At 44.1% G+C, this 27,693-nt stretch overlaps 1 protein-coding gene across 1 annotated transcript in view; it reads left to right on the top strand.

The window, feature by feature from the left end:
* Positions 1-27,693, top strand: part of HMCN1 (hemicentin 1) — a gene marked incomplete at both ends in the record, with an annotated part of 185,973 nt that overhangs the window by 98,409 nt on the left and 59,871 nt on the right. The window contains 19 exons of the mRNA XM_082287593.1: positions 140-287; positions 755-881; positions 1,926-2,080; positions 4,032-4,310; positions 5,110-5,391; positions 6,410-6,518; positions 7,089-7,258; positions 7,558-7,712; positions 8,441-8,564; positions 9,832-9,933; positions 11,698-11,850; positions 15,587-15,738; positions 16,479-16,602; positions 19,709-19,884; positions 20,615-20,711; positions 22,799-22,921; positions 24,721-24,882; positions 25,519-25,800; positions 26,221-26,388. Coding sequence (XP_082143719.1) covers positions 140-287; positions 755-881; positions 1,926-2,080; positions 4,032-4,310; positions 5,110-5,391; positions 6,410-6,518; positions 7,089-7,258; positions 7,558-7,712; positions 8,441-8,564; positions 9,832-9,933; positions 11,698-11,850; positions 15,587-15,738; positions 16,479-16,602; positions 19,709-19,884; positions 20,615-20,711; positions 22,799-22,921; positions 24,721-24,882; positions 25,519-25,800; positions 26,221-26,388 — 3,088 coding nt within the window. The remainder of the gene's footprint in view (positions 1-139; positions 288-754; positions 882-1,925; positions 2,081-4,031; positions 4,311-5,109; positions 5,392-6,409; positions 6,519-7,088; positions 7,259-7,557; positions 7,713-8,440; positions 8,565-9,831; positions 9,934-11,697; positions 11,851-15,586; positions 15,739-16,478; positions 16,603-19,708; positions 19,885-20,614; positions 20,712-22,798; positions 22,922-24,720; positions 24,883-25,518; positions 25,801-26,220; positions 26,389-27,693) is intronic.

The following is a 27,693-nucleotide window of genomic DNA, read 5'->3' as shown; positions in this document are numbered from 1 at the left end:
CAGGAGATTAGTGCTGAAACTGAAAGGGGAAACAGATTATCCTTCCACTAAAACTACCATTTTCTTATAAAAATCCAGCTGTGATACTTGGCTGCTGTAGCTTGGATCACATAAGGCTAATGTCTCGGGTTCCTCTAAGGTTGTGGAAAGCAGTGCTCTCCAGATTTTGCACAACGGGAAGATACTGAAGCTCCTGAAAGCTACTACTGAGGACGCTGGACAATATTCATGCAAAGCCATAAATGTAGCAGGAAGTTCTGAGAAGCTGTTTAACCTCCATATACTCGGTTAGTTCCATGGCTTTGGGGTTGATTTTTGTTTGGTTTGGGTTTTAGTTGGTGACTGGAAAAACGGTTGACATTTAAGAAGCCAATAAATTTCAAGTCATTATGAATAGATTCTTCCACTCACTGATGATGAACTATTTGCTGCTGAAGCACTGAGTGCTTAAACTTTGCCATTCTTGTAGCAACCCAGACAAAATGCTGCTTTTGATTTCTGGGCTGTGGTGCCTTGTTTTGTATTTGGGGTGTGCAGTGTGACATAGAGGTGTTTCCCAGTACAGTTCACCAGTGCAGGTGTGGAGGTGCTTGTCACGATAGACAGGCTGTTGTGATCTGCGGAATTCCCTCTGCAGTGAACATGAAAGGTGTTTCAAGGGAACAGCCAGATCCACTGCTGCATTCCCTTCAGTCACAGGGCGCAGCTTCCCTGGCTAAATACCAGTCCTTCCTTAACGTTTGTCTTTTTAAAGTTCCACCAAGCATAATAGGTGGCGATACCGCTGGTGAAGTGGCAGTCATCCTCAACCAGGAAATCCGTCTGGAATGTAGAGCCAAAGGCTTCCCTGTTCCTGACATTCACTGGTTCAAGGATGGCAAGTGAGTATATTGCAGCTTTTGTGGTTTGTGTCAGGCTCATCCTCCCCTAGAACAAAGAGGGAGGAGGTTCAGTGTTTAACTACGTAGTGTTAATTCAGTGCCATCAGCATTTGGGGTGGTGTGAGGTGGTAAATTCTTTAATCAAAACTTAACATCCCACTTTTCTTTCTGAACTCACCCATTATTGGCACTTGTAGAGCAGATTTTGGGTTTTTGGTGCAAGGTGATGGTGAAGCAAGATAAGCAGAACCATTTCTTTGGGTTTATTCTGTGAGTTATTCTACCTGAATTATTTTAAACACATCATTAGTTAAAATGCAGTTGTTTAGCTGAGATGATTTTTTCACTGGTAGACAGAACTCGTATCAAACATTTTGGTGGCTAGTGCCTTGTGCAGTTCTGCATATATACATTAAAGGTTTGAAATACATATAGGTGTATACAAAGGTTTGTATACATACACACAGTAAAGATTTGAAAACATTTATAGCCTGCATGTTTCCATTCCTCATCTCATCTTCCAGGAAAGCACACCAGGAGAAGAATTCTTGATGGCTTAAATATTAGCTGAAAACCCAGCTGGGCTGGGTGTTTTTCGTGTTTTAACAATGTAGTTCAGTGTAGGCATTGGTCAGGACTCACAGGTATTCTGCTGTGGCAATTCCTTACTCCTTGCTATGGATATGTAGTTCCTGTGTAATAGTTGACATTTTGTTATTGGCAAAAGCCTGGCATGACTAAATAAATTAGGAAAAGGAGCTGAGGTAAGACATGGGACTCTGGCTCTGATGCTGGCATCCTGGAGGTCTGAGAAAAGTACTTTCTGTGGTTAGGTTTCTTTTAGAAGCTAAGAGTAGAGTTAATCATAATAGCTTGTCACTGCATGGTGGTTCTTGTGATTAAAGCCATTAATTTAGTGCTAAATGGCACTCTTGAATGGTACAATTACTGCCACCAAAGGGCCTCTTCTTCTTATTGGCAGTTTAAATTAATGCTGAAAGGGTGGGGGCACAGTTCTGTGAAGCCAAATGGTCTCTGTTTCAGGCCCTTGTTTTTGGGTGATCCCAATGTTGAGCTCCTGGACAGGAACCAAGTTCTCCACATCAGGAGTGCTCGCAGGGTTGACAAGGGTCGCTACCAGTGCAGTGCCACCAACACTGCTGGCAAACAGGTGAAGGAGGTCAGGCTCATTGTCCATGGTAAGTTTATGGAACGCCTGGTCCCAGAAGATCCTCTTGTTCTACTCATAAGGTTTCTTTTATACTCAGGCAAATACAAATTAAGTCTCTGATGCTACAAAATTTGTGTGTAAACTTAATTTAATAGTCATGTGTTCGCAAAATTACCTTTTGGAGTATTTGTATGTATGAAGTTAAGTATGGATGTAGTCTTTGCAGGCTTGGAAAAACACCTTGAAGTGTTGTTTATATGATTTTTTTTTTTTCTGATTAGTGAAAGCCAGAAATCTTGAAGGGCATTCTCAAATTCTGCTATTAGTTTCAACTGAATTATTTTATTATCACATTGGCTTTATTGCTTTGATCTGTCTTAAGGAGGAGAAAATTAGTAAGATTTTGATTTTAACATGCATTTGGTCTTATTTTACTTAACCTGGTCCTAGGATACACCCTGTGCCTTATGGGACTCAGAAATTCTTGTGCCTGGAGTGTGAGGGGTAGGGATTTGAGTCTTCGAGCTCTCAAGTCCTCACTTGCTATAGATTTGTTCCTGAATGTTGTGTGTGATTCTGTGAACTTAATGTGCATTATTTCTCTCATCTGGGACATTTCTGCAGCACAGAGCACCCACAGGCACAGGAATGTGGCTGTACACCAGTCATGGTGAAACTTTTTTCTATCATGAAAAAAGAATGCTGGAAAGACTTGCAGGGGATTGTGACTGTTCTGAGATTAGAGGAATAAAATGGCTCCCCTCCTCCCCCACCAGATAAAATCCTCGTAGATGAGTCGATTTATTTCAGATTCTTCAGGAAAGATGAATTTATGACAGCAGAATGGAACTTCTCTTTATTTTTATTTTTCTCATTAGTCCTGTCTGGACAAACAGAAGCCCACAGAGTAAGTGAGGAACCTCAATGCTAATTCCTGCTAGTTCTTACTTTGTTTCAGCTGTTTAGCCCTGCTTTTGGCTGTGATAGTTTTCCAAAACACCATATTAAAACCATTCCTCATCTCTGATAGAGAAATGCATTTGCCTTTGAACTGGGTGTGTTTTGGCAGATTCGGTGGATTTGGGGGTTTTGATACAAAATAATGTTTAATTAGTAAATATTTCATTGTAGTTTGTTAATGCAGGACCTGTCTCAGATGGGGATTCATCCATTCACAGACACTTTGCTTTACATTTCTGCAGTGGTGTTTTCAATGACCACTATGGAAGTTAGAGGAATCCGTGGATGTACTGAGCATGTTTGGCAGCAGAGGAGTCAATGTGTCTGCCAGATGTGTCTGGTACTTTCAGCAGCCATAAATTTAGTCGTTGCCAATTGCACTGTGTTTTTATTGCTTCTATAGAGATTTACGGACTCTTTATATTGGCTGATTTACACAAGAGCTTGCTTGCTAGAAAAATCCGAGTCCTGCTGCCTAGAGAGCGAGGGAAATGACTATGGGCCAAAAAGCTTCAAAAATAGGAGTATAAAGCAAGACTGTTAAGCTCATACTTAGTCTCAAAGTAAGTGACTTCACCCTCAGAAGTTTGGAGCATGGAGCAGTTCCCACTGCCGTTGTGGAGGCTCTTGGGTGTGTTTGGTATTTTCAATAGAAGGACGCTTCCTGGGAGGATGCACCTCCCTAGGTATCCAGGGATTGCTCTTTCTTTGGAGATAGGGAAGAGGGCTGCCCAAATGCATTGCAGGAGGCACGGAGGCCTAGCTGTCCTAACCTGGCACACGTTGGAACCTGGTGGCCTTTTTGTTCTGTTCTCTTCATGATTTCAACGCTGTGTGCCTTGGAGAACTGTACAGGTGATAGATCAGCGCTGCTGGGCAAAGAACTAAACAAAACACAGCAGGAAGGGTTGGAAGGCTGATGAAGATATTTTATTCTTACAGCATTTTAATGTTTTGTTTAAATCTGCACGTACTTGTAGCCTAAGGCTTTAATGTTGCTGTTTTGTCTTTTGAACTAGTCCCCCCTAGTATTAAGGGAGGAAACACTACCACAGAGGTATCGGTGCTCCTCAACAACCTGATAAATCTGGAATGTGAAACCAAGGGAATCCCTGTGCCCACCATCGCCTGGTACAAGGATGGGCAGCGTGTGATTTCCAGCCCCCAGGCTCTGTATGTGGACAGAGGGCAGTTCCTGCAGATCCCGCGGGCGCAGGTGTCAGACTCTGCGCAGTACTCGTGTCGTGTGAGCAGCGCTGCGGGGACTGCAGAGAAGCTGTTCCACGTGGATGTCTATGGTGAGGGACAGCTCCTGGACTGCTTAATTGCTCCTGCAGAACAGCTGTGGGAGACATTTTCAGCCTCTGCAGCCTGGCAGTGGCTGTGATTAAACTCTGGCCTCTGTTGGCAGGGCTGCGTAGAGGGAGATTTAGACCCTCTGCTTTATGGGGCTCTCCAACAGCTCATGACTTCATGGAATCATAGAATGGTGTGGGTTGAAAGGGATCTTAAAGCCCATCCAGTGCCGCCCCCCACCCCATGCCCCCCATCTTCGACCATCCCAGATTTGCTTTAAGCTCCGTCCATCCTGGCCTTGGACACTCACAGGGATCCAGGGGCAGCCACAGCTTCTCTGGGCACCCTGTGCCAGGGCCTCCCCACCCTCACAGGGAACCATTGCTTCCTGATACCCCATCTAACCCTGCCCTCCCTTCACCAGCCTTGGTACCATGCTTTCTTCTACTCAACTATTTCTTTTCCATGTATATCATTCTCTATCTCACATCTCCATGCTAAACAATACTTACTTGAAAGACCCACTCTGGGTGGGATCTTTAGTGTACTCTTTTAAGTCCTTCTTGTCTAGTTCTTCCCTCTCAGAGTCCTGCATATCCTCTGTTTTATACAGCTGGTCAGTTCTGAACTACATCATTTGACTTCTCTGCCTTGCCTTGCCCCAGCAGCAAATTCTCACATGAAATTGTGCCTGACATGATGGCAGATGGAGCCAGAGTGGGTGGAACGAACCCATTTTCTCTTAATACATTTTCTGGCTACAGAATTAATGGCTTGCAATATATTTTTTCCTTCCTGCAGTTCCTCCAGTAATTGAAGGCAATGCTGACGCAGCCCAGAGCAGGAAGGTGGTTGCTGGTAATTCCCTGACGTTGGAGTGTAAGGCTGCTGGCAACCCTCCCCCTCTCCTGACCTGGTTAAAAGATAGGGTTCCAGTGAAAGCAAGTGACAAGCTCCGTATCCTGGCTGGAGGGAAGCAGCTGGAGATCCTGAACACCGTTGAGGCTGACCGGGGCCAGTACTGGTGTGTGGCCACAAGCATAGCTGGAGAACAAGAAATCAAGTATGATGTTGAAATCTTAGGTGTGTGAGCTGCGGATTTATCAGATTCCTTTAAACCTAAGATGGAAAAGTTCCATAAAACCTATGGTTTTATTTCTGTTGGTATCAATATATTAAGATCAGTTAGTCACGCTCTGTATCTAGCTAGACCTGGGCACTGCACAACTTTTCTGTCCAGGGCTACAAGACAGTTGAAGACTTGTACTTTCAGGTTAGTTCTTGAAGGTTTTTTGTGTGTGTGGTAGGTAAATACTATTCTCAGTAACCTCTAAAATTCTTCTTACTTGTCTTCAGAGAAGAAAATCACAGAAATCCATAAAAAATATTGCTGAGTAGTTGCCTCTGGGAGAGGACATCTTTCTCTGAATTTGAGTTGTGCGAGTTTTGAATCTTATACTGAAAAAAATTCTTTTTCTTCTATATCCCTTGAATCCATTACCACAGTCTGTATCTCAGCAGTCCCTTCTGAATGTCTTGAGGTAAATGAATGTGAATGTGAATTCACATTGTGAATTGTGAATTCACATTGTGAAAAAAATGTGAATCACCTTCTCCTGACATGGAAGAGAACTGTAAAGAACTGAATTTTAGGTTTTGCTCACTTGAACATAATACTGAATGCAGATGTAGAGCATCCCTTCTGCTTCAGCAGGTAAATGTCACTGATCTTGATAATGGATGAGCAGTGTGGCAGTGCTTCCTTCCCAGAGAGGATGAGACAGGGTGAAGAGGACCTGGAAGAGTATCCTCTGCACCTTTGTTTTCTCCTTCTGCTGGCAGAGGGTGCTAAAAGGCCCCCCCTTCCCACCCATTCACAAGGTTCTTCTGACAGAATCTGGAAAACACAACCAAACAAGAAACAGTAAAAAAGTGTGAACAGTGATTTGAAGCCACAAAATGTCACTGGGCAGATGTTTCCCTTCAAAAAGGAACAGTGGTTCATAATGAATCAGGGTATGTTTGACAGTGCTATTTGAGAGAGACTTGTTTGATGTTTGTGATGTGTAAATGTTTCTGTTGGTGGATTTTTCTCTCACAGTGCCACCATTTGTGGAAGGTGGGGATGAGCTCTTGGGCTACATTGTGATCCTCCATAACCCTTTAGAGCTGGATTGTTCAGCAAGAGGGACACCCTCACCAACTATCACGTAAGGGCACTGATACGACAGTAGAAAAAATACAAATAAATCTGCTGGTTCGTTAGGTGAGCTTTATGAGCCACCTGTGTTAATCAGTTGGTGGTTAATGAGTAGAGGACAAACTCCTGGCTCTGCTGATAACACCATCAGGCACTCACTTGGCAACATCAGGATTTTAATTTTAAAGTAGTTTTGTTTGTTGTGCCAATGTCCATGTCCTGGAGATTAGGATAGAAAACAAGAGCAGACAAAACTGTAAGTTCTTTGCTAACACAACTTAATGTGCCCTTTTCTTCTGCCACCCATGACTGCTTTTGCTTTGGAGGTTCCTCTCTGCCTCTGGAGGTATGTGTTGTCACCTTTCTGACATTGTCTTCAGTGGCTGTTCCCCAATACTCCCTTTCTGATAGACCCTGCAATCCATGGCACTCAGACAAGGGGAATACAACCTGGCACCTGCAGACTTCCCTAGAAATGCAGAGTTACTGAGGCATTCTGTTTAATAGAATTGTGCATATTTTAGGAGTGTCATTGATCTTACTTTCACAGACATCTGAGATGGAACTTTCTTTTTGGTAGGTGGTTCAAAGATGGTCAACCAGTTGGAGAGGAGGCTAGACACAAGGTCTTATTAAATGGACAGAAACTTGTAATCTCTCAAGCTCAAGTGTCAGACAGCGGCCGCTATAAGTGTGTGGCTGCAAACAAGGCGGGAGAACATGCAAAGGAATTTGATGTTACAGTGCACGGTAGGTTACTCAAGGTGGACAGGAAGCAGCAGACTGCTTTTATTTCAAATCTGTGGCAAGAAGGTGCTCAAACTTTCTATAAATGTTTGTTTGCATTAGCAGGTTGAAAAACTGGAGAGGGGATTAGATGAAATAGAATCATAGAATGGTTTGGGTTGGACACCAGCTGTGGCAGGGGCACCTTCCACTAAATCTGGAAGTAGAAGTAAAGCTGCACTTACCTCTGGATTATGGCTTCTATATATTTAAATGTACATGTTTAAATGATGCATCATTTTTGTTTCTGGTGCTTTTTGCAGTTCCTCCAACCATTAAATCAGCTGGGCCTTCTGAGAGAGCAGTTGTGCTCCACAAGCCTGTGACGCTGCAGTGCATAGCCAGTGGCATCCCCAGCCCTTCCATAACCTGGTTAAAAGATGGACAGCCAGTAAACACAGCCAGGGGAAATATCAGAGTAAGCATGATTCTTTTATGGGGTCCAGACCATGGAAGATAATTGCAGTAAGTTATACATGTTAGTGCTTCTTTTCCTTTTGCTTCCCTCACCCTGTAATACGAAAGTGCTTAAGATCCATCTTGCAGAGTGAGGGGCTTTTTACCTGCCTAGGGTGGTGTCTCAGGTAATAGCAGTGTTTAGCCGACCGAATCCCACTAGACACCTCGTATCAGCAGAGTCCATGACTGGAAATTCAGAATCTGTCTCCTTCCAGTGGTATTTTGCCCTTCAAGGTCAAGTGGTTATCTGCTGATTGTGAGGTGGCTCTAGCCAGTCGTCCCTGTGAGGTGGGATTAGCTGAGCTGTTCTGTAATCACTGCAGCATCTACCTGTAATTCCCTTCTCCTGATGAGATCCTACCTTTCCATGAAGAGCCCTCCCGAGGGCATCCATGTTCCTAGGGTGAGTGCTTGCAATGACTTCGATTTCCCATGGCTGGAGCAGTTTTTGGCATCTTGCCTGCAGTCTCCTCTGACTGCCTGCACCTCGTCAGCTGGATCTCCTCACACCTGTACAGCTCCTGATGCTGCTGTCCCAGGGCCACTGGCATCTCTGACCCAGCTGTATCCTCTTTCCATGAGCCGGGTTGGGAGGGGATGAGCCTGGCTGTGTCCATTTGCCCTCTTGCCGAGCGGCTGTGCCGGGGACAGTGGTGTCACATGGCTCCTCTCTGTGTTTGGGAACAGCTGGAGGCCTCGGGCCGTGTTCTGCAGCTTGGCAAGGCCCTGCCTGGAGACGCCGCCCGCTACACCTGCGTGGCCACCAATGCCGCGGGGGAGGCCCAGCAGCACACCCGGCTCCACGTGCACGGTAATGTGGCCCAACGGGGCTGTCCCACAGCTCTTGCAGCTGGGCTCACTTTGCTCTGGCTTTTCTCCTGGCTCTGCACATCCACCTCTTGGTTCTCCTTCTCTGTCCCACTCCATTAGTAAGGCAAAACTGGCTTTTGTAGAGTTCAGCCTCTTGCCTGTGATACCAGAGGACACAGAAAGGAGCAGGTACCTCTGCTGCTCAGAGGTACCCCAAAAAGTCAAACATATTCCTACTAACCCACCCCTCAGAAGGGTACTCTTTGAATCAATGTGTGATATACCACCACTGGCATTACTAATTCCATCCAAGCTTTTTGTGGATATTGGTATTCCCCGTGACCCTGCAATGGAAAATTTTTACAGGAATAACTTTACTGAGAAAGGAACATTTTCTTGCAAGGGGATTTATCCTGTTTAAAAGGAATTTTCTTTTGCAGCTAAAAACAGTGTAAAAAGAATCAGGGAAACTTGAGAAGTTGTTGTTTGCATGTGAATTTAAAAAACGCTCTCACCGTGATTTATGTATATTTGGCTCAGAAATGGTCACGAAGTGTTGTGCATTGCTGATGTGACCCAGTCCTCAAAGGAGGTGTGGGAATCCTCAGGAGGTGCAGGAATAGTCTGTGGCAATATTCTCACAGAGTATGGCTCTGTTGACTTTTATTGCCAAACCAAGCCAGTAACTGGAAAATGTTAAACTGAAGCGAGGAGAGGTTGCAGAGTCTCCGTGGATGAGACTTAGAGAAGCCACACTCAGACTGTGATAGTTGCATCACAACTAATTTCAGTGTCAGTCCCTTGCTCATAAAGCTCTCCTTTGCTGTCAGTCTTCATGTTCAAAGTGTCATTATCTGGTGTTTCTGTCATGTTTCAGATTTCTGAACTTCAGGAAGGTTAAAGCTGTCTACACCACTCAGTTTACTCTCACCAGGTGAAGTGAGAGGAGCTTGCCACAAGAAAGAATTGCTGTTCTGTGTTGTGTACCCATTACTTGCAAATATACTTTAAGTTCCATTCTTCCTGAAAAAAATTAACATTAACAAAAATAATGTTTTATTCTTCTTACAACTAATGAGATTATATAATTAGAGAGTATTCCCATTTCAGAGATGAACTTTCTGAAGAAATTCCTTGGTCATCTAGCAGTTGAAACTTGTGCAACTCACTGCCCAAAGTTTCTCCAAGGGTAGATGACTTTGTGATTGGATGCTCTGCTAGCTGGGTGGCTGAATTAATGAAAACCTGCTGCCTTTGTCTTTTCCCAGAACCACCCAGTCTGGAAGATGCAGGAAAAACATTAAATGAAACCGTGGTGGTGAATAATCCAATCCATCTTGAATGCAGAGCGTCTGGGAACCCTCTGCCAGGTATCCATGTGCACCTCAGGGAACATCTCATAAAGGGTTTCACTTTCATGTGTCTTTGGAAAGTAATGGATGTGCTGAACGTGGAGCTAATTGTGTGGTTTTAAACCAGCTAGAAACTGTGTGATGGGAAATGTCAATGTATGGGCTGACATGGAGGAAGGACTGAGGAATTCAGTGATCCCCACTGATACATGAGTGAAAACACATCACAAGGATAATCTATTCCCTTGTGATGCCCTGTCCACAGGCAGGAGCACTGTTGGATTTCTACTGAATGAGCTTTAAAGACATCCACTTTTATCTCCTGTCAGGTCAGTATTTGTTAGTGTAAGGCAGATCTAAAATACTTCATGGATTGAGTGTGCCTGTCAAGTGTGCCCATGTCTGGGATTTTTCTAATGTGTGGTTTTTGTTACCTGATAAGATATAAAAAGGCATGTTATTATGAGAGCAATTTGCTGTATCAATTATTGTAGAGCAAAAGAGGGGGAATAGTTACTAAGAGCTTACATCTAATATAGCAAATTATTCTTGCGCTGATTATGGCAACACTTTCAGAAGAAGGATGTTACTAATTTCAGATGTGCATCCAGCTTCTCCTTTTCTGCCTTTTCAGTAATTAATTCACAGCAAAGTATTATTTTCTAGAATAATTTATACTTACATTAAAAAATTAAAATATTGAGGAACTAAAATGTTACAAAAGCATAAGAATTTTATATCTTTTTTACACTAATTTAAATTTTTTTTCTCCCTTTTTCCTCCAAATTTTCAGTTATTTTAGAACAGTTAAAATGATGGATTTTAGATCATTTTATGCAATAAGAACAGTTTGGTCACCCCTCGTATGATGTGATGGCCCATCCTATTGTCAAGATATAACATTAGTCAGGAAAGTGAGAGCACAGCATCCCACTGGAAAAGAGAGAAGCTGTGTGCAAGTCTTGTCTGTCAGTCAGGCCAGAGCGCTTTGTGGCTGTGAGTCTTTCCCCAAAACCCCTTGTGTATTACAGGTAATCATTCCATGAGTAGTAGTTTCATCTGAGTAGTGAAGTGGTGCCAGCAAAGCCTCAGTGACCCATTCTCCTGATGGATGGTGCCATCTTTTGGCTGAGATGCAAAATCCACAGATTTTCTTGGTTGTCAGCTTCCTATAAAATTTTCTTCTGCAGTAACACCAGTTTTCTGCTCTTTATTTTCATTTTGTAACCTGCCAGTTGCACTTTGATTTGGTTGCTTATGTTTTGATTCTTTGTCCCAGGTAGTTCAGTTTCATGTAGTGACAATTTAGGGTAAAAGGTAAAAAAATTTGATACATATTATAGAATCCCTGGATGGTTTGGGTTGGAAGGGACCTCAAAGCTCATCTCCTTCCATCCCCCTGCCATGGGCAGGGACACCTTCATATTTTTGTGTGGTTTTAAACAGCTGCTCTTTACCTTGGTATAAGATAAGTAAATTTCCTGTAATTTGCTTTGCGTGATAATTTTTCAATTTCAGAACACTTTTCCATAAATATCTAGGGGGGGTGTGGATGATAGTGTCCAATTTGCTGTTGAATTCTGGAGCATAGTCAGTATTTTGTACAAATCTTCCAATTTCCTAATTTTCTGTTGCATTTTATTATTCTTAATCACGGTTAACACTGCCATTGACTGTTAAAGGTGGGCATTGTGTGTGAAAGCTGAGGTGGCCGGGGTGATGGCTCCATGCTGCTGTGTTTGTCGGGGTTGTTGGTGACTTGTCCCCGTTCCTCCCCCGCAGCCATCTCGTGGTCCAAGGACGGGCGAGCGCTGGGTGACAGGGGGCAGGTGCTGCACATCGAGGGCGCACAGGTGGCCGACTCCGGCCTCTACAGGTGCCTGGCTGCCAACGCCGCGGGCACCGCCGAGCTGCTCTACAGCCTCCAGGTCCATGGTGAGTGCTGAACTGTAGGAATCCAGAGTGCTGAGAATATTTCTCTGCCTGTTTTTAAGGGTTCTTACCCCCCTGAACAACACTGTTTTAGCCTCAAACCTCGGAAAAAATTACCAACGGTCAGACAAGAACTAGAAAATACAGTGGTGTGAATTAGGTGATAGACTACTATGTAAGATTGTCACAGGGTGAAAAATTTAGATATTTTGGGCTTCTCTTTGTAGTAAGTAAATAAGAGTAAAAAATATCAAAATGGAGGATTGTTGTTGTTCTCTAAACCTTCTTCTCTTTCTTCTCCTACTCCATATTCTGCAGTAAAAGTAGTTTGGAATGATTGGATAGAGAATTCCACAGTTCTTAGTCGTGTTACTGAATAATTGGTAGGAAAGTGAAAATAATGTACATTTTTAGTAACTATTGGTTAAAATATCTTTAAAAGGCTGTGTAAATCTTGATAGAGAGGGCTCACTCCTGCTTTTCTGTGCTCTATGCTGTACCTGGGTCACGCTAGTGGCTCTGTTCCTCTGATAAGACTTAATAAACAACTATCTGGAAGCATTGAAACTCAAGGAAAAGTCTCAGTTTATCTTTGAAACTCCTTGCAAGGACTTTCAGCAAATTCTCTCCCATCCGGAGGGACTTGATTTATGGCACAGTAAAGTGTCACTGAACCATGGAACTGTCACTCCTGGAGCTTGGGAAAACACCTCTGAGAGCATCGAGTCCAACCGTTCCCCCAGTGCCACCAAGGCCACCACTGACCCATGTCCCCAAGTGCCACGTCCACATGGCTTTTAAATCCCTCCAGGGATGGGGACTCCACCACTGCCCTGGGCAGCTGTGCCAGTGTCTGACTACCCTATCCATGAAGAAATTTGTCCTAATATCCAAATTAACCTCCCCACCTCCAGCACGACTTGAGGCTGTTTCCTTTTGCCCTGTATTGTGACACTTTAGGAATAACACTTGCAAGCTCCACCTTTGCTTTCCTCCTTTTCCAGTCTGCTAAACAGACTTGGTGTCACTTGTCACATGATCACAGAATCCCAGGATGGTTTGGGTTGGAAGGGACCTTAAACCCCATCCAGTGCCACCCTCTGCCATGGGCAGGGACACCTTCTGCTATCCCAGGTTGCTTCAAACCCCATCCAGCCTGGCCTTGGACACTTCCAGGGATCACGGGGCAATCACAGATTCTCTGGGGATTCCATTTCAGGGCCTTCACCACCCTCACAGCCAGGAATTCCTTTCCAATATCCCATGTAACCCTGCCCTCTGGCAGTGGGAAGCCATTCCCCCTTGTCCTGGCACTCCATGCTCTTCACTCTTTTGTTTTCTCAGTGACACTAGAATAGGTGTTTTGAATGCAGAAAATGTGCCAAGGGAAGGCATTTCTAGGAAGAATGAATTTGTGGAAGAGATATTTTGTTTAAGGGATCATTGGAGCAATTTGGAGGGCCCTGGCAGTTGCTGGGGTTTGTTTTAGGTGACTTTGAAGCTCACAGTAGACAAAGAACACAGGTCAAATTCTCTTTCATAATTCAGGAGTTTTAAAGAAAAATGTGCTGTGTCTAGTAAGGTGAAGTGGAAGTGTGGGTGTTTGCTGACATGAGACACCTGAGCAAAAGCCAAATTGGAGCTTTTCCAGTGATTTCAGTGGCTTTTGGATGTGGCCATAATCTAAATTCTTATCTTTGATTCATGCATGTGCATGTAGCTGGTTTTCTGTGGGAGTCTTCCATGCAAAAGTGTGGCCCAAATTTGGCACAGTGTCCCCAGCTGAGATGCACACAGAGTATATAGTTCCTATTAATGTTAATTAATGACTTGGGCGGTGCATTTCCATGGATTTAATGACCGTCATGGGAAAAACTGATGGCACAAGACACAGTCAAAGGCAATTAACCCCACCCAGTGATGAATTCCCATGAAATCCTCAGAGCAAAGGTCATTATTCTAGTTAAATGAAACATAACCCCTCAGTACATGTGCGTCTTTTTAGGGGTGGTGGAATTTCAGTGAACACGTCCAAAGTTTTCTAGGGAGCTAAAACTTTCTTACTGAAACACAGAGCTTCCCCTTCTAGAACAGAGTACGTGCAGTTGCAGCCACAGCTAATTGCATCAAAGGAACTAATTGAATCAAACCTCCTGTCCATGAACCTGCTTCATTCAGCTCGTGTCTCTCCAGGCTGACAGTGGAGAGCTGCTGGAATTCATCATCCACAGGTTTATCATCCACTGTCCTTAGAGTTTATGAGCTTGAGAAGACAAAACTTGAGGGTTTTGCCCTCTTTACCAGTGGAAGCAATGACTCCTTAATAGAGAGCAGGCTCAAATGCCAAGTATTGAAAGTTGTGCTGCATTTATGGAATGGCTGCTCTAGATTTCCATGAGCACCTGCCTTGGTCAGCTACTGGTCTTATTCACCAGTTTCTGTTGTTAATAGTGTTACCAGATCTTTTTGGCATTAAAAACAATCCTTGATAGTGCAGGCTTAACACTGAATGGAACGAGGGAGGCCAACTGAAGGAAGCAGGTGGAATTCCAGTTTAGTATATTCATAGGATTTCATTGCATACTCATTTTTTTCCCTTCTTTCTCCCCACTGTAGCTTTCTCAGGAATTTGAGAACAATGAATGCCATTGCACTGCAATAGGAGGAACTCTGTGTGTAGGGAAAAAATTATAAAATTATAAAATCCTGTGCCTTTTTTCTGCCCTTACTGCTATTACTGAAATAGATGTAAGAGTGAGGAGAATCACAGAATCATGGAATGGTTTGGGTTGGAAGGGACCTTAAAGCCCATCCGGTTCCACCCCCTGCCGTGGGCAGGGACACCTTCCACTATGCCAGCATGCTCCAAGCCCCGTCCAGCCTGGCCTTGGACACTTTCAGAGGTGGGGCAGCCACAACCTGAGTTACAGGCTCTTAGAGGTTGCTAAATTCATTAATGAATCTTATTTTGAGTGCAGAATTTATGCAAGTTTTCTCCCCTCACACAGGGGCATATGTATGAGTAGCTCACACCATTCTCATCTCTTTGCAGGAGTGACTTCAAGCATTACGTTTTCATCTGATACTGACTTCCAAACTTAGTGATAAAGTTATTAGTGGTAGGAGCAAATAGAATAGTTTTGATTCTCCTAGTACATGAAACATCTTCCTTTTTTAATGATTCTTGTCTCCCTTTCTATCTGAGCCCTACAACTTTTGCTAGACTGTGTGCCTAGAGTAAGTGTTTTAGACGTTCCATTACAATGTTTTTTGTCATCACACAGGCAGATGTTTTCCAGTCTAATCTGATAAATGTTTCTGTATGCTGTGCCAGGCCAATTTATCACTCTGTGTATGGATTTGCTTTATGTGGTTTATATGGTAAACTCCTTTAATCCCCACCACTCCTAAAGCCTTTAACAAAGTCTAAATGGAATAGTAGAAAAGTTTGAGGGGATATTTTCTGGTTTTATGGTGTGGTTCCTGGGTTTCACAGTTGTCCTCTGGGCTGTGAGCCCAGTCCCACATACATTGCTCATAGTAGTTTCACTGCAGTTATCTGCCTGCTCGTGCAAGGGAAGAGGAGGATCTGGCAGAGAGCAAAGATGTGACAAGAGTTCAGTAGGAGTAACATGAGAAAAGAGAAATAACATCCAAAACTAGGCAGCCTATTTAATTTCGTTGTGATTAATACTCTTATGTAGCTGTTACAGCCCTTTTTCTGTGTGTTTATTTTCAGTCCCTCCGTCCATCTCTGGCAGCAGTGACATGGTGACAGTGGTGGTCAATAATCCAGTGAGGCTGGAGTGTGAAGCCAGAGGCATCCCTGCCCCTATCCTGACATGGCTGAAGGATGGGAGCCCTGTGTACAGCATCAACAACGGACTCCAGGTACCATGGTCAGGTCTGCTCTATCTGTGGTGTTCCCTGTTGTGGGAGGAGGCTTTTAAGTCAATGCAGTTTAATGGAAGAGAGTAAGTCGGAGGATTTATAATAAAAATATAAGGCCTTTTGCTCTGGGTTATTTGTGTGAGTTTAGCTCCAGTAATTGCTGTGTGAAGTGGAAGATAGAGATGCATTGAAATAAAGTGGTCCTTTCAGCTGATGTCATACTGAGTAAGTTTGCATCAACATGTTTTCCACTTGCTGGGAAGAAGAGGAAATTGGACCAAATTCCTCTGCTGAAGTGATCTGGAGAGCTCATTACATACAACAGTAATTCAGAAAAGAAAACCAACCTCTGATGTAAGGAGATATTTCAGAGGTAAAATGAGAGGCCATGGTTGGTTTTTGTAAGCTGATTTTACTATCTGAAAGGAAAGAGAGGAAATTTGTGTTCTGTAGGGACAGCTCAGGGCACAGATGAAAGGTGTGACAGCATGTTTGAAGCTGGTGGGAGGGAGGGGCGTCCAGATCCTGCGAAGTCTTGAGAATGCCAGGAGTTCCCTATGGACTGGCATGAAGTTAGAGTTCTGCTTTTGCAAGTCTGGACTAGAAGAGAACACGGGGAGCAGGGGGACGGTGGAAAGCAGTGGCGAAACAAGCGTTTCACTTTGAAATGAACCGTAAGAGCTCCCCCTGCCTGTGTTTGACACTGGGGTGTGTCTGAAGGTGCTGTGCTCCCGTTGCAGGTCCTGTCCGGGGGCCGGGTGCTGGCACTGCCCAGTGCCCAGCTCAGTGACACGGGGACATACACGTGTGTGGCAGTCAACGCTGCGGGGGAGAGCCAGAGGGACATCGACCTCCGCGTTTATGGTGAGTGACAGATGTCTTTGTTTTGGTCCTGAGAGCTGTTCTTGGAGCTTTAATTTAACACACTGGGCCCAGACCCTGAGCAGCACTGAGTAAAACCAGTCCCAACCTGTAACGGAAGGCCAGGTGAGGAGGAGGGCTTTGTGTATGGAAGTTAAAATACATATATATATTTATATATATATGCGTGTGTATATATATATATGTATATATATGTGCATATCTACCCTCATTTACTAAAGCATGTAGGTGTGTCCTTCTATGTATCCTTGAAGAAGTGTAACTGCAACAACTGAAATGTAACTGTAACTGAATTCATAAGTTTAATGCATAAATGCTCATTTATAAATGATAAAAGAAAATATGAGTTTGTGTAAAACCACGTAGATCTGCCAGGTGAGAGATATTCTTGGGGCCAGTGCTCTGTTGTCTTTACTGCACTGGAAGAAATCACTGGGAGTTCCCCATCCAGCTCTGCTGAGGATGAACAGTATGTGAAATGAGGATGAAAAATAATCTGTCGTTTGTTTTAGAAATGTTACGGTACCAGATGTGTAGAGAGGCATTTGGAATTGAGGCACCTTTGGGTTTTGCTTCTGCTTTCAGTAGGTCACTGGTTGGACTCTGCCAGTTTCCAGCATTATGGCAATCCCAAGTGGAAAACCTTGCAAGAAAAGTTAGGAGTCGGGATGGGTTCTGAGCAGGGACAGCTGGCCAGGTTATTTGTTCCTGAGTTTGGCTTTCAGAATTGCCTCCCTTGGTTAGGGTACCCCTGACTGAAGTCCTGGTGTCTTTTGCATCTGAAAGGGGCAGTTCAGAAATCTACTCTGCTGTGGCAAGTGAGCCTGGGTTAACATAAGTTGGAATATTTTATTTCTAGAGCAAGGAATGTCAGGGTCTCCTTTGGAGTTTGGGGACGGGTGTGTATGTCTGTATAATGTGACATAGATATATTTATTATTCCTCTTTTATTTTTTGTAATCTCTGTCCATTTTAGCTGAAGGAAATGAAGAGAGTTAGTTAGGAGTTGTGTATGTTTAAAATTAGTGTTGTATTAGAAGCTGGCCAGGGTTGAGCTCAGCTGCAGGACCAGCTTGAGTGAGACTGTCACCACAAAGTAATACTGCTCTTCAGACTTGCCTCATAAGGGCAATCTAATTAAGAAGCCACAGGAGAAAAATAACTTGGAGTACAGTTGGACCTGGGTTGGTTGGAAATCTGCACTGAGCCAGGAGTTGGAACAAGCTTGGTTACTTACAGTTACTATGAGCATAATTAGATTAATTTTAAACCCAGTTCCTTCAGAAATAAATGCTTTAATGTCCGTCTCTGTGTCGTAAACTCAGTTTCCTTTTGAGCACATTTCAATTCATTTAGCCGAGAGGAAGAGTAATTGGTGGAAAAGTCTTTGGAAATGAATTTGCTTTCTGCAGGAATGGATCAGCTTCCAATTTTCAGTTCCACAATACTCATAAAGAATCTGGGCCTTTGTGAGTTCTAGAAAGAAAAAAAGATAAACAATTTTTTTTTTTTTTTCCACTTACTATATTTCTTATCCACAGGGACCAGGCTTTTCCCTAAATTATTTCCAAACTGTGAAATCAGCAGCTCTGCTCTGTACTTCCTGGGCAAGAAACACAAAGCTTGATTGTTCCTGGTCTTTTCAAGCCACCTCAAGAGCTGTCTTGCTGTCCCCTGAGTGCCACTTTGGGATGTGTTCTGGTCTCCCATATGTGATTAACCCAGTGTCCCTTTTCTCACAGACAGTCCCACTGCCTCCCTTCTCACCCCAAGGTTCTGTGCACTCAGACCCTCAGTGTCTGGGGTAATGGTTTCCAAAACTAAAGGGCAAAGGAAATGTGACAACAAAGGTTCTTATATTTGATCCTGGTCAACTTCTTGGGGGGCAGTATTTCCTCCATGTTCTTTTTGACTCCAGCCATGAACACTTCCCCCATGGAAAATTGCTGACTTGCTGTGTTCCAAGGTTTGGTTCTCAGTTGCCTTTTCAGTTACTTTTGTTCTTCTGATTGTGGAAACACAAAATTTAAAAACAGGCAGAAAAAATGTGTCTCCTTAAATCCTGACACTGTTCAAGAACAGCTAATAGGTTTCAATTGAAGTGTCCAGTCTTGGGTTTTTTTATTTCTACACAGAAAACTTTCCTTCCAAGAGCAGATTTTTCTACTGTCTGATTTGGAAGTAATAGTGTATAATGAGGTTATCACTGAACTGCAGGACAAATGTAAATACAGTGCTCAGTGCCAACAACTGCAGTAATTAGTAGGTCCCACACAAGCCTGATACATGAGCTAATTGTAGATTATGATTTGTTGATTAAGTCATTAACCCATTGACTCACTTGCCAACTGTGTAAGTTCTCATTCTCTCAGCTGTATTTGGCCATCTCTGGACAAATTCTCTGTAAGTCAGAGTTTTTCTTAAAGCCAAGTATCCTTCTTGGCACTGTCTGGAACAGCTTAAGACATTTTCGGCTTCTAGGGCTGATTATTATCTCGTGAGCTTTTTGACTTAGCAGCTCTTTTTCTTTTTAGCAGGAATGCATTCCTCCATTTTTATATACTGGGCATTTACCTTTCTAGCTACGTTTCAAGGGAGTTTTTTGCTCGTCTTGGCTTATCCTTATGATTTCTCTGTAGCTGATACCTCACTAGGGTGTATTTTGTGTGGAAGATAAGTAACAAAAATTATTATTGTGGTTTTTGTGGTATAAAGAAGACTGAAGTTGTGTGTCAGAAAGATGTAAAGTGTCATTTTATCTTTGCTAAGTGAAGTCCCTTAACTCCACATTATGTTTGCTCTGGGAAGTCTTCAGTGCCGAAAGGTCCCTTAGTTTGAGCAATAGGACAAGAGGAAACAGCCTCAGGTTGTTCTGGGGGAGGTTCAGGTTGGATATTAGGAAAATTTCTCTGTAGGAAGGGTGGTCAGGCACTGGCACAGCTGCCCAGGGCAGAGGTGGAGTCCCCATTCCTGGAGGGATTTAAGACCTGTGGGTGTTGCCCCTGGGGACAGTGCTGGGGAATGGTTGGACTCGACGGTCTCAGAGGCTTTTCCAAGGTAACCCAAGTGTGTGATTGCGTTGGTGCAGTTCCCCCTGACATCGTGGGTGAGGAGCAGAACGTGTCGGTGCTGCTGGGCCAGGCGCTGGAGCTGCGGTGCCACGGCAGCGCTGTGCCCCCGCCCCGCCTCACCTGGCTCAGGGACGGGCGGCCCTTGCTGGAGAAGCCAGGCCTGAGCATCTCTGGAGATGGGAGTGTGCTGAAGGTAAACTGGGCAGGCATGGCATGCTGGGGTTCCTTCCTGAGGAGTTACCCCCTCCGTGGAGGTGGGACAGCATTGGGCTCTCTGGGGCTGATGCCTTAGGTTTTAACTTCTATATTTTTCAAATCCTATACTGCTTAGTGTATAACTCTGAAACTCCATACAGCCTGTTTGCTACTGTTCTCTCATCCTGGTTCGACATACCAAACCCTCTCTGGGCCTGAACTCAAGGACACCTTGTTGTCCCAGGCCCCAAAATATGTGAACTAAAGCCTCTGACAGGAGGAGCAAACTTGGGGTAATTACATCACTACCTGAAATTATAATTGGAGAATTAACCCTGATATGCAAATGGACCAAATTTATAAAAGTGTGAAAAACCTATGACCCAGCATCCATCTTGGGTGGAGCCCCTTGGAGGCTTTTGACTGCCCAGGGTGTACCTTTGAAGGCCCTTAAAATAAATACCTGTTTTCATTCTCTAATCTTGTCTAGCTTCTGTTTTCAGGTAGCCACTTTGAGGTATTAGGGCAGCAGAGAGTAGTGGGCGAGGAGGGAGAAATGTCGGAGAACCCCAGCTGTATGGGTACAGAGCTTGCTGGATGCATGCTCTATTATTAATATTCAGAGAGACATATGTAAAAATAAAATTGAAACCTGAGCCCCCTCTCCCTGCATGTTTCATGAATAATTATGTAGGAAGAAGAAACTCAGGTTTTCCTTTTGTCCCCAGATTGAAGGAGCTCAAGTGCAGGACACTGGACGCTACACTTGTGAAGCGACAAATGTTGCTGGGAAAACTGAGAAGAACTATAATGTCAATATTTGGGGTAAGATTTATTAAGCTTATTCCAGGAAGGGGAATGAAGCTCAGAGCTGAATTATGATGTGAGACACTGAAATACTCTGTAGTTCATCAACACTTGGTTGCTGAGGTATTCGTGCAGGGAGATGTTGTTGTATTTGCTGTACTTGAACAGGCCCAAGACAGTGCACACATTTTTCAGATTGTTTTAATTTAGTTCTAAATTAACACCAGTTATTCCACAGGCCTATGTTGGGCTTGCAGGAATGAGAGTAATTAGAGCTATAACTACAGAGTGGCATCCCTGCTCATGGCAGAGGGTTGGAATGAGATGGTCTTTAAGGTCCCTTCCAGCCCACACCATTCTGTGATGTATGAATCTGTGATAAATATCTGGGTTTGGATCCATAGCTTTAATGCCATTTAAAGTAGCATTCCAACTTTCCACTTACTTAAATGCTGAAGCATTGAAAATTAAGATTTAAAAAAGCTGCCTTACCTAGCTTTATTTGCTCTACAAACTTGTTGTTGCTGAATCATAAAAACAGCTTTAATAATTTTTTTCTGTGGCTCTATAATGAACGTGGCTTAGGACATTATTTTAATAATCGCTTTTAAGGGGTTTTCTGCACCATCATTTTCTTCCCATATACAAATTGAAATGTCCTTGTTTCGCTATTATAAATCCATTTCCTGCTTTGGAGTCTCAAGACTAGAATTACCTACCAGGGTTTGTGACACTGAAATTACATTTTTTTAGTACAGGTTTCAAGTCTGTCATTATTAAAAGACCCGTTCATGGCATTTAAGTCAGAGGTGGGTGTTGCAGTACCATGCCATTTTCCCATGCTGAGGCAAATACTGTGCAGGTCAGCCTCTGCTCTGCTCTCCTCTCTCCCTCCCAGATATTTGCACAGGACCTTTGCTGGAGGGATTTGGATTTGTTCCTTTGTGCAGTAAGACCATTCCAGTAGGATTTGAGTGGAGGCATAATTCTTTGCTAGTTAGCAGCTTTGATGGGATAAGCTTGATAGAAACCACAGGCTGCCTGTGAAAGCCATCTGTGGATAATTGTTTGGAATTACAGTTTTCATTTACGCCCCAGCACCCAAAGTCCTCCTTGCCATATTTCAAAGTTTTAAATCCAGGAAATGTATCCTTCTGAGGGTTGGTGAGATCCTGAGAGCTAAGTGTGGATCCAGGAGCCAGCCCATGAGCTAAATTAAGAGAATGGCACAGGCTTGTCCTGACTGGAAGCAGGGCAAATCAAGAGTAAATCAGACAGTACCGTAAGGCTCTTGGCAGTGTTGTTTCAAACCCCACACATCTAGTTGCTGCTGTAGAGCTGGAGGTGTCAGAAGGAGAAGCTGGCTACTGTCACATGCATTAAAAATGTGCTGTGTAAGTTGTCCACCAGGGAGGTTTTATTTGCCAGGTTCAACCTACATTCTCCTCTGCTTTTTTTTGCTCCCTACCTATGCTATTTTCATCTGATGGAAATGGTTCCCTGATTCCTAATAGGCAATTAGCCCTTCCCTAGGGATTGAACCAAAGTGCTTTAAGGCTTTAAGAATCAGAGTAAAATACTGGTCCCTTTTGTCTGCAGCTGGTGTAGAGTCACAGAGCTGTAAAACAAAGATCCCTCTGTTGTGGGAGGGTGATCAGAGGGGTGGGATCCATAGCCTTGGATATGGCAGCCAGTGTGCTGATGCCGGAAAAATTCAAAGGAAAAATGTAGGCTGAATTTTTAAAGTCACTGATGATGATGATGATCCCTGTGGGTTTATTAGCTGAGGCCATGAATGAGGCAGGCTCTTAGAGTTGGAGGCAGTTGACGAAGTTCCCCAAACCAGCTTTGTGCGGTGAAGTCCATTCAAAGGCAGCCCAAAATAAAGCCTGTGCATGCAGCAGCCCTCCAAGCCCAGAAGGATGGATGCAGTTATTCCCAAGTGTATTGTTTCCTACCCAGGGCCTGGTTAGCATTGAGGAAACAATCCTTGCAAGTGCTTCAGAGCTGAATGGGGGAGATTTTGCGTGAGGGTCATTTGGGGTTTACTGCTGGCTGATAATGTGTTGTTTCAAAGGCTGCACTTATTTGGCTTTTCTTTGCAGTGTCACCAAGTATTTCTGGCTCGGATGGCAGCTCTCAGCTGACAGTCACTGAAGGGAGCTTGATTAGTCTGATCTGTGAGTCCAGTGGCATCCCACCACCCAGTCTCACCTGGAAAAAGAATGGTGGGTAACTGCCCATTGTCTGTTTTATAAAGCAAATGGGATAATTCTGACCTGCTGGGTTTTCTTTTCATCTTGTTTACATTTTGGATGGTGTGTTCTGAGGAGCTCAAGCATGCAGATATCTGCATGCAGCCCTGACATTGAGTAAAATGAACTCCAGGAGCAGATTATTCCCTTCTCTCTGTCTCACCTCTGCTTGGATTAGGTGTCACTGTTCCTAAAGGTGCAGGAGAAGTGCAGTGCTGAGATTGCTCAGCTGACAAAAATGAACTGTGGAGCACATAATATTTTTATTTACCACGGGGCAGCAGGACAGCAGCACAGTGCCCCATCCCTGGAAGTGTTCCAGACCAGGGTAGATGTATTATAGCAAGTGGAAGTGATGCCTCCTAAGGCACCAGAAGAGGTCCCTGCCCGTGGTAGGGGGTTGGAATGAGATGATCTTTGAGGTCCCTTCCAACCCAAACCATTCTGGGATTGTAAGACTTGTTTGTGGATCCCAGGTATCAGGGCTAGGGTCACTGAGAGTCCCGTGGTGTGGAGTTGAGTCTCTGCCCTCTGATCCACTGCATAACACAGATTCTCTGAGCTGGTTCTAAATCTGCATCCTGCCAAGTGGTGAAGATTCATGTAGTTGTAGTAATTGCTTTTGGGATTCACCAAACCCTTTCTCTCATCCCATCTTATTCAAGAGTAGTCTGCACACCTTTTGCTTTAGGGGTTAAAGTTACATTGCCAAACACCTTTTTAGGAATTGGCAGACAAAGCCAGCTATTTTCAGCACCTTCTTTTAAGCATTGACGCTGTTGGAGACAGAATATAAGACAAAATAAGATAGTTTACTCCTCCAGTGTGGTAATTCTTGTGTTATTAATCAATCTTACCTATAATTGTGTTTTTCTAGGCAGCACAATTCAATATGGTATGTACTTGCGTTAATTAATTTTGGCTCATGGAAAGAGCAGGTTTTAATTACAAAACACTTTTTCTAATGCATCACATTTTCAGAGAACAGGAAATTTATCAAGTTGTTTTTAAACCCTGTCTCTTGGAAGCTAAAAAGGCCTTGTGTGACATGTAAGTGCACTGCAAGGCTAATGTGTGTACACTTAATGGCAGGAAGGAAGGAAAGTCTAGAAAAGCAGTTAGAAAGGAAGAGGAGTAGATTCTGCAGCATGTTTGACATTTGGTGCACTTTATAGAGAGGACTTTAAATGCACAAGAGGGAAACCTGCCATGGCAGCTGCATTCCTTCTGTCACAAAGCCTCCCAGCAGTTTGGAAAGATGAAGATGGATAATCTGAGGTCTCCAAGACTGAAGAATCTGGTCAGAGAATGCAGTGGGAGTTTGCTGTCATGTTTCTGCTGAGGATTTCCTGAGCAGAAGCCTGTGACACACAGATGTATGATTTAGCTTTCACATGGTGTGAAGGCTAAATCATACATTTCTAAGCACTGGCTGTGCTGGGTGAGACAATTATACACTGAAAAATGAGTCACATTTTACTGAAAGTGCTGAGCTTTCTGCTCAGCAGAGGTGTCCCAAACTCTGGATGGATGTGAGGGAGAGTCAGTGTGCTTTAGCTCAGGGTATCCCATGAAGTCAGTGGTTAATACAGAAAGTCCTCAGGATCTGCTTGTGCCAAGTTCCTGCTTTCTCGGAAGACTGACAGAGCACTTCTAAAATGGGCAATTGTGCAACTCAGTCCTTTGGAATGAGCCAGTGGACTTCAGACCACGTGATTTTCATTTGCTCCTGGCCACTTGTGTGGTTTTATCTGACAGAAGGTCTCTTGCAGGCTCTCCTGTGGTGCCAGAGCCATCGGGAAGGGTGCGGGTGCTGTCTGGAGGCAGACAGCTCCAGGTTGCAGTTGCTGACAGGTCTGATGCTGCATCTTACACCTGTATTGCTTCAAACGTGGCTGGGAGTGCCACCAAAGAGTACAGCCTGCAAGTGTACAGTAAGTGCCAGAAAAACTCTGATCACAGTTCACCAGTTCTTCAGTAATGTTATGGGAGTGTGAGCAGGGCAGTGATGTTGGGCTCCAGGATCTCCAGAGATGGAGTGATGGCTGGAGGACAATTTAGAGGTAGTTCAAGGAGAGTGTTAAGTCATTAAAATTCTGGCAGTTTGGACTTGTAGCTGACCAAGACATTGCATATCCCTGTTGAAAGTGCACAATCCAGGGATGTAACCCCTTTAGTCTTGTCCCCAAACTGCAGTAGTGATGACAACAGACTGAACCCAGATTTCCCTTCATTCCCTTAGACTTTACTGTATTTTTGTCAGGAATAAACGGAGATATTTTCAAACAATCCCACAGAGAAGAAAATCTTCCAAAATCTGTAGGGATTGACAGTGTTGGGGCAGTCTTCTTTAATTTTTTCTCTTGTGTGCATTTTAAAAATTGCATGTAAGTTCACATTTTAAAAAACATTTTTACTTTATGCAGTGGGGGAGGGGGAAAGGAGTTGCTTGGTCTTTTGCTGGCCCTGCTGCTCTGGAAAGTTGACTGTTACTCTGCTCAGCAGCGGGTGAAGATTCTGAAGTGCAGCTTCCAGTTGACTCCTACGCTGTGTCCCTTGTTCTTCCCTAGCTCGACCAACTATATCCAACAGCGGTCCCCACCCGTCAGAGGTCGTTGTCACTCAGGGAAGCGAAATGTCCCTGGAGTGCGAGGCTCAGGGCATTCCCGAGCCGGCAGTGACGTGGCTGAAGGACGGGCGGGCGCTGGGCGGTGGCAGGGACGTGGCGGTGCTGGCCGGGGGCCGTGTCCTGCGGCTGGAGCGTGTCCAGGTGTCTGACACTGGCCGCTACGTCTGCGTGGCCACCAACACCGCCGGGCTGGCTGACAGGAAATACGACCTCAGCGTCCATGGTGAGTGGGGACCACCTGGGGCATGCGGAAATTCACCCCTGGGTGGCCAAGCAATGGTGTGGAGCTCAGTCCACCTCCTGGGTCTGCTGCAGGGGATGGCAGCTGCAGTTGCAGTGTTAGGAAAGTTCAAGTCCAAGTTTATAACTCCTGAATATTTTAAAATCATACCTCTCTGTTAATATCAACCCACTCGCAGTTGCTTCATCGCCCGAGACAACCGGGATATGGTACAATTTTACATGATATTGGGGTGAGTGTCATGGTGGGAAATACTGTGTTGTTGGAGAGAGAAATTAAGGTTTAACCAAGACACCCGCTACTCGCCCTCAGTAAACTAATATTTGAGTGACACAATGTTTTATGAGCAAAATGCATTTGTATTTGCCCTGAAGTATGGCTTTTCCTTACTCTTTGCTGTAGTTCCCCCAAGTATTGGTGGTTACCTGCAGCTGCCTGAAAACATCAGCATTGTGGAGAAGAATCCCATCTCCCTGGTTTGTGAAGCCTCAGGAATCCCCTTGCCAGCAATAACGTGGCTCAAGAATGGGTTGCCCATCACCTTGAACAGCTCGGTGCGAATCCTCTCAGGTACAGAAGCTGGAGAGCAGATGGCAACATCTCATTTTGTCATGCCCAGAAATACACTCCGTTAGCTCTCCTATTTATTTTTCTCCACCTCTTCCTATTCACAGTTGTTTTACCATTTAAAGAGGAAAAATCTTTGAAAGAACAAATGACAAAAACCAAAGCATCTCTTCAATTTCTGTGGGTCTGTATATGAAACCAAAGGGAGCCTCAGAGATGAGTGCATGTAAAGCATTTCTGGCTGTGTTGTTTCTTTGACCTTGGGTTTGCCACTAGCAAATAGAAATCTCGTGACAGTGAGTTATGACAGAGTTTCTAATACTCTGTGATAGCCACCGTGTAAAGCCTGCATCATGAACTTAGGAAAACTATCAGACAGGTGTGATAGTTTGTGGTGTTTGCTGCCTAACAAGCATAAAACAGTGACACAGGTAAAGAGCTGGAAGATGTTTAAGAGCTCAGCTAAGACTGCATTTGAAGCTGATAAGCTTCAGGATATTTTAATCAGTGCAGCTTTTAATGTTACAGATAGTCCTGTCCTCTGCTTTCCCATTTTTGCGTATAGTGCGTGGAAAAAGGAGTGGGTGTGTGATTATTTCCCAATATGAACCTGGCTCTTGGAGCTGCTGTGCGTTCCTTTCTGTGTCAAGCTGGCATCAACAAAAATAACATCTTCTGGGCTTGATGGTTTCTGTCCTGTCTATTTCTTTCTACGCCCACACTAATCTCACCTCCCGGATCGCTGAGTTGGGAAGGAAGAGACAAAAAGATGTTTATTGTCTCTGGATGTTGGCTGTGTGGGAGGAGACACATGCCTGGACTTGGGGCTTCGTTTTTCCCCAAACTTTGTGCTTCAGAAAGCTACACATTGTGGTAGTGAACTGTAACCAACATGGCACTTGGACCTTTATTTGTGCTTGTACAGCTGTAAAAAACAACAACAACAACAATCCTCCTCTAATTTTGGAGTTTAATACTTTGCCAAAGCAAAATTTTGGTTCTGTTGATTGAAAACATACTTGCCATTGCAGATAATTTCAGTGTGTGGACACACTGCTGGCAGCTTTTAGTCAGTTAATTCAGATCCTGGAATCACAGAATGTCCTGAGCTGGAAGGGACCCACAAGGACCATCCAGTCCAACTCCTGGCCCTGCACAGGACACCCCAACAACCCCACCCAGTGCCTGAGAGCATTGTCCAGATACTGATGTTTGCTTTTGATGATCCTTCCTGCATATCTTCTAGGAAAAATAAAAAAAATCCAGTGTACCCCACTTGCTTCCCATGCAACCTGTGCCCGAAGCTGC

Source organism: Coloeus monedula (assembly GCF_965178545.1).
Source record: "Coloeus monedula genome assembly, chromosome: 9".
Taxonomy (NCBI): Eukaryota; Metazoa; Chordata; class Aves; order Passeriformes; family Corvidae; genus Coloeus; species Coloeus monedula.
This window is presented reverse-complemented; position numbering and strand designations above follow the sequence as displayed.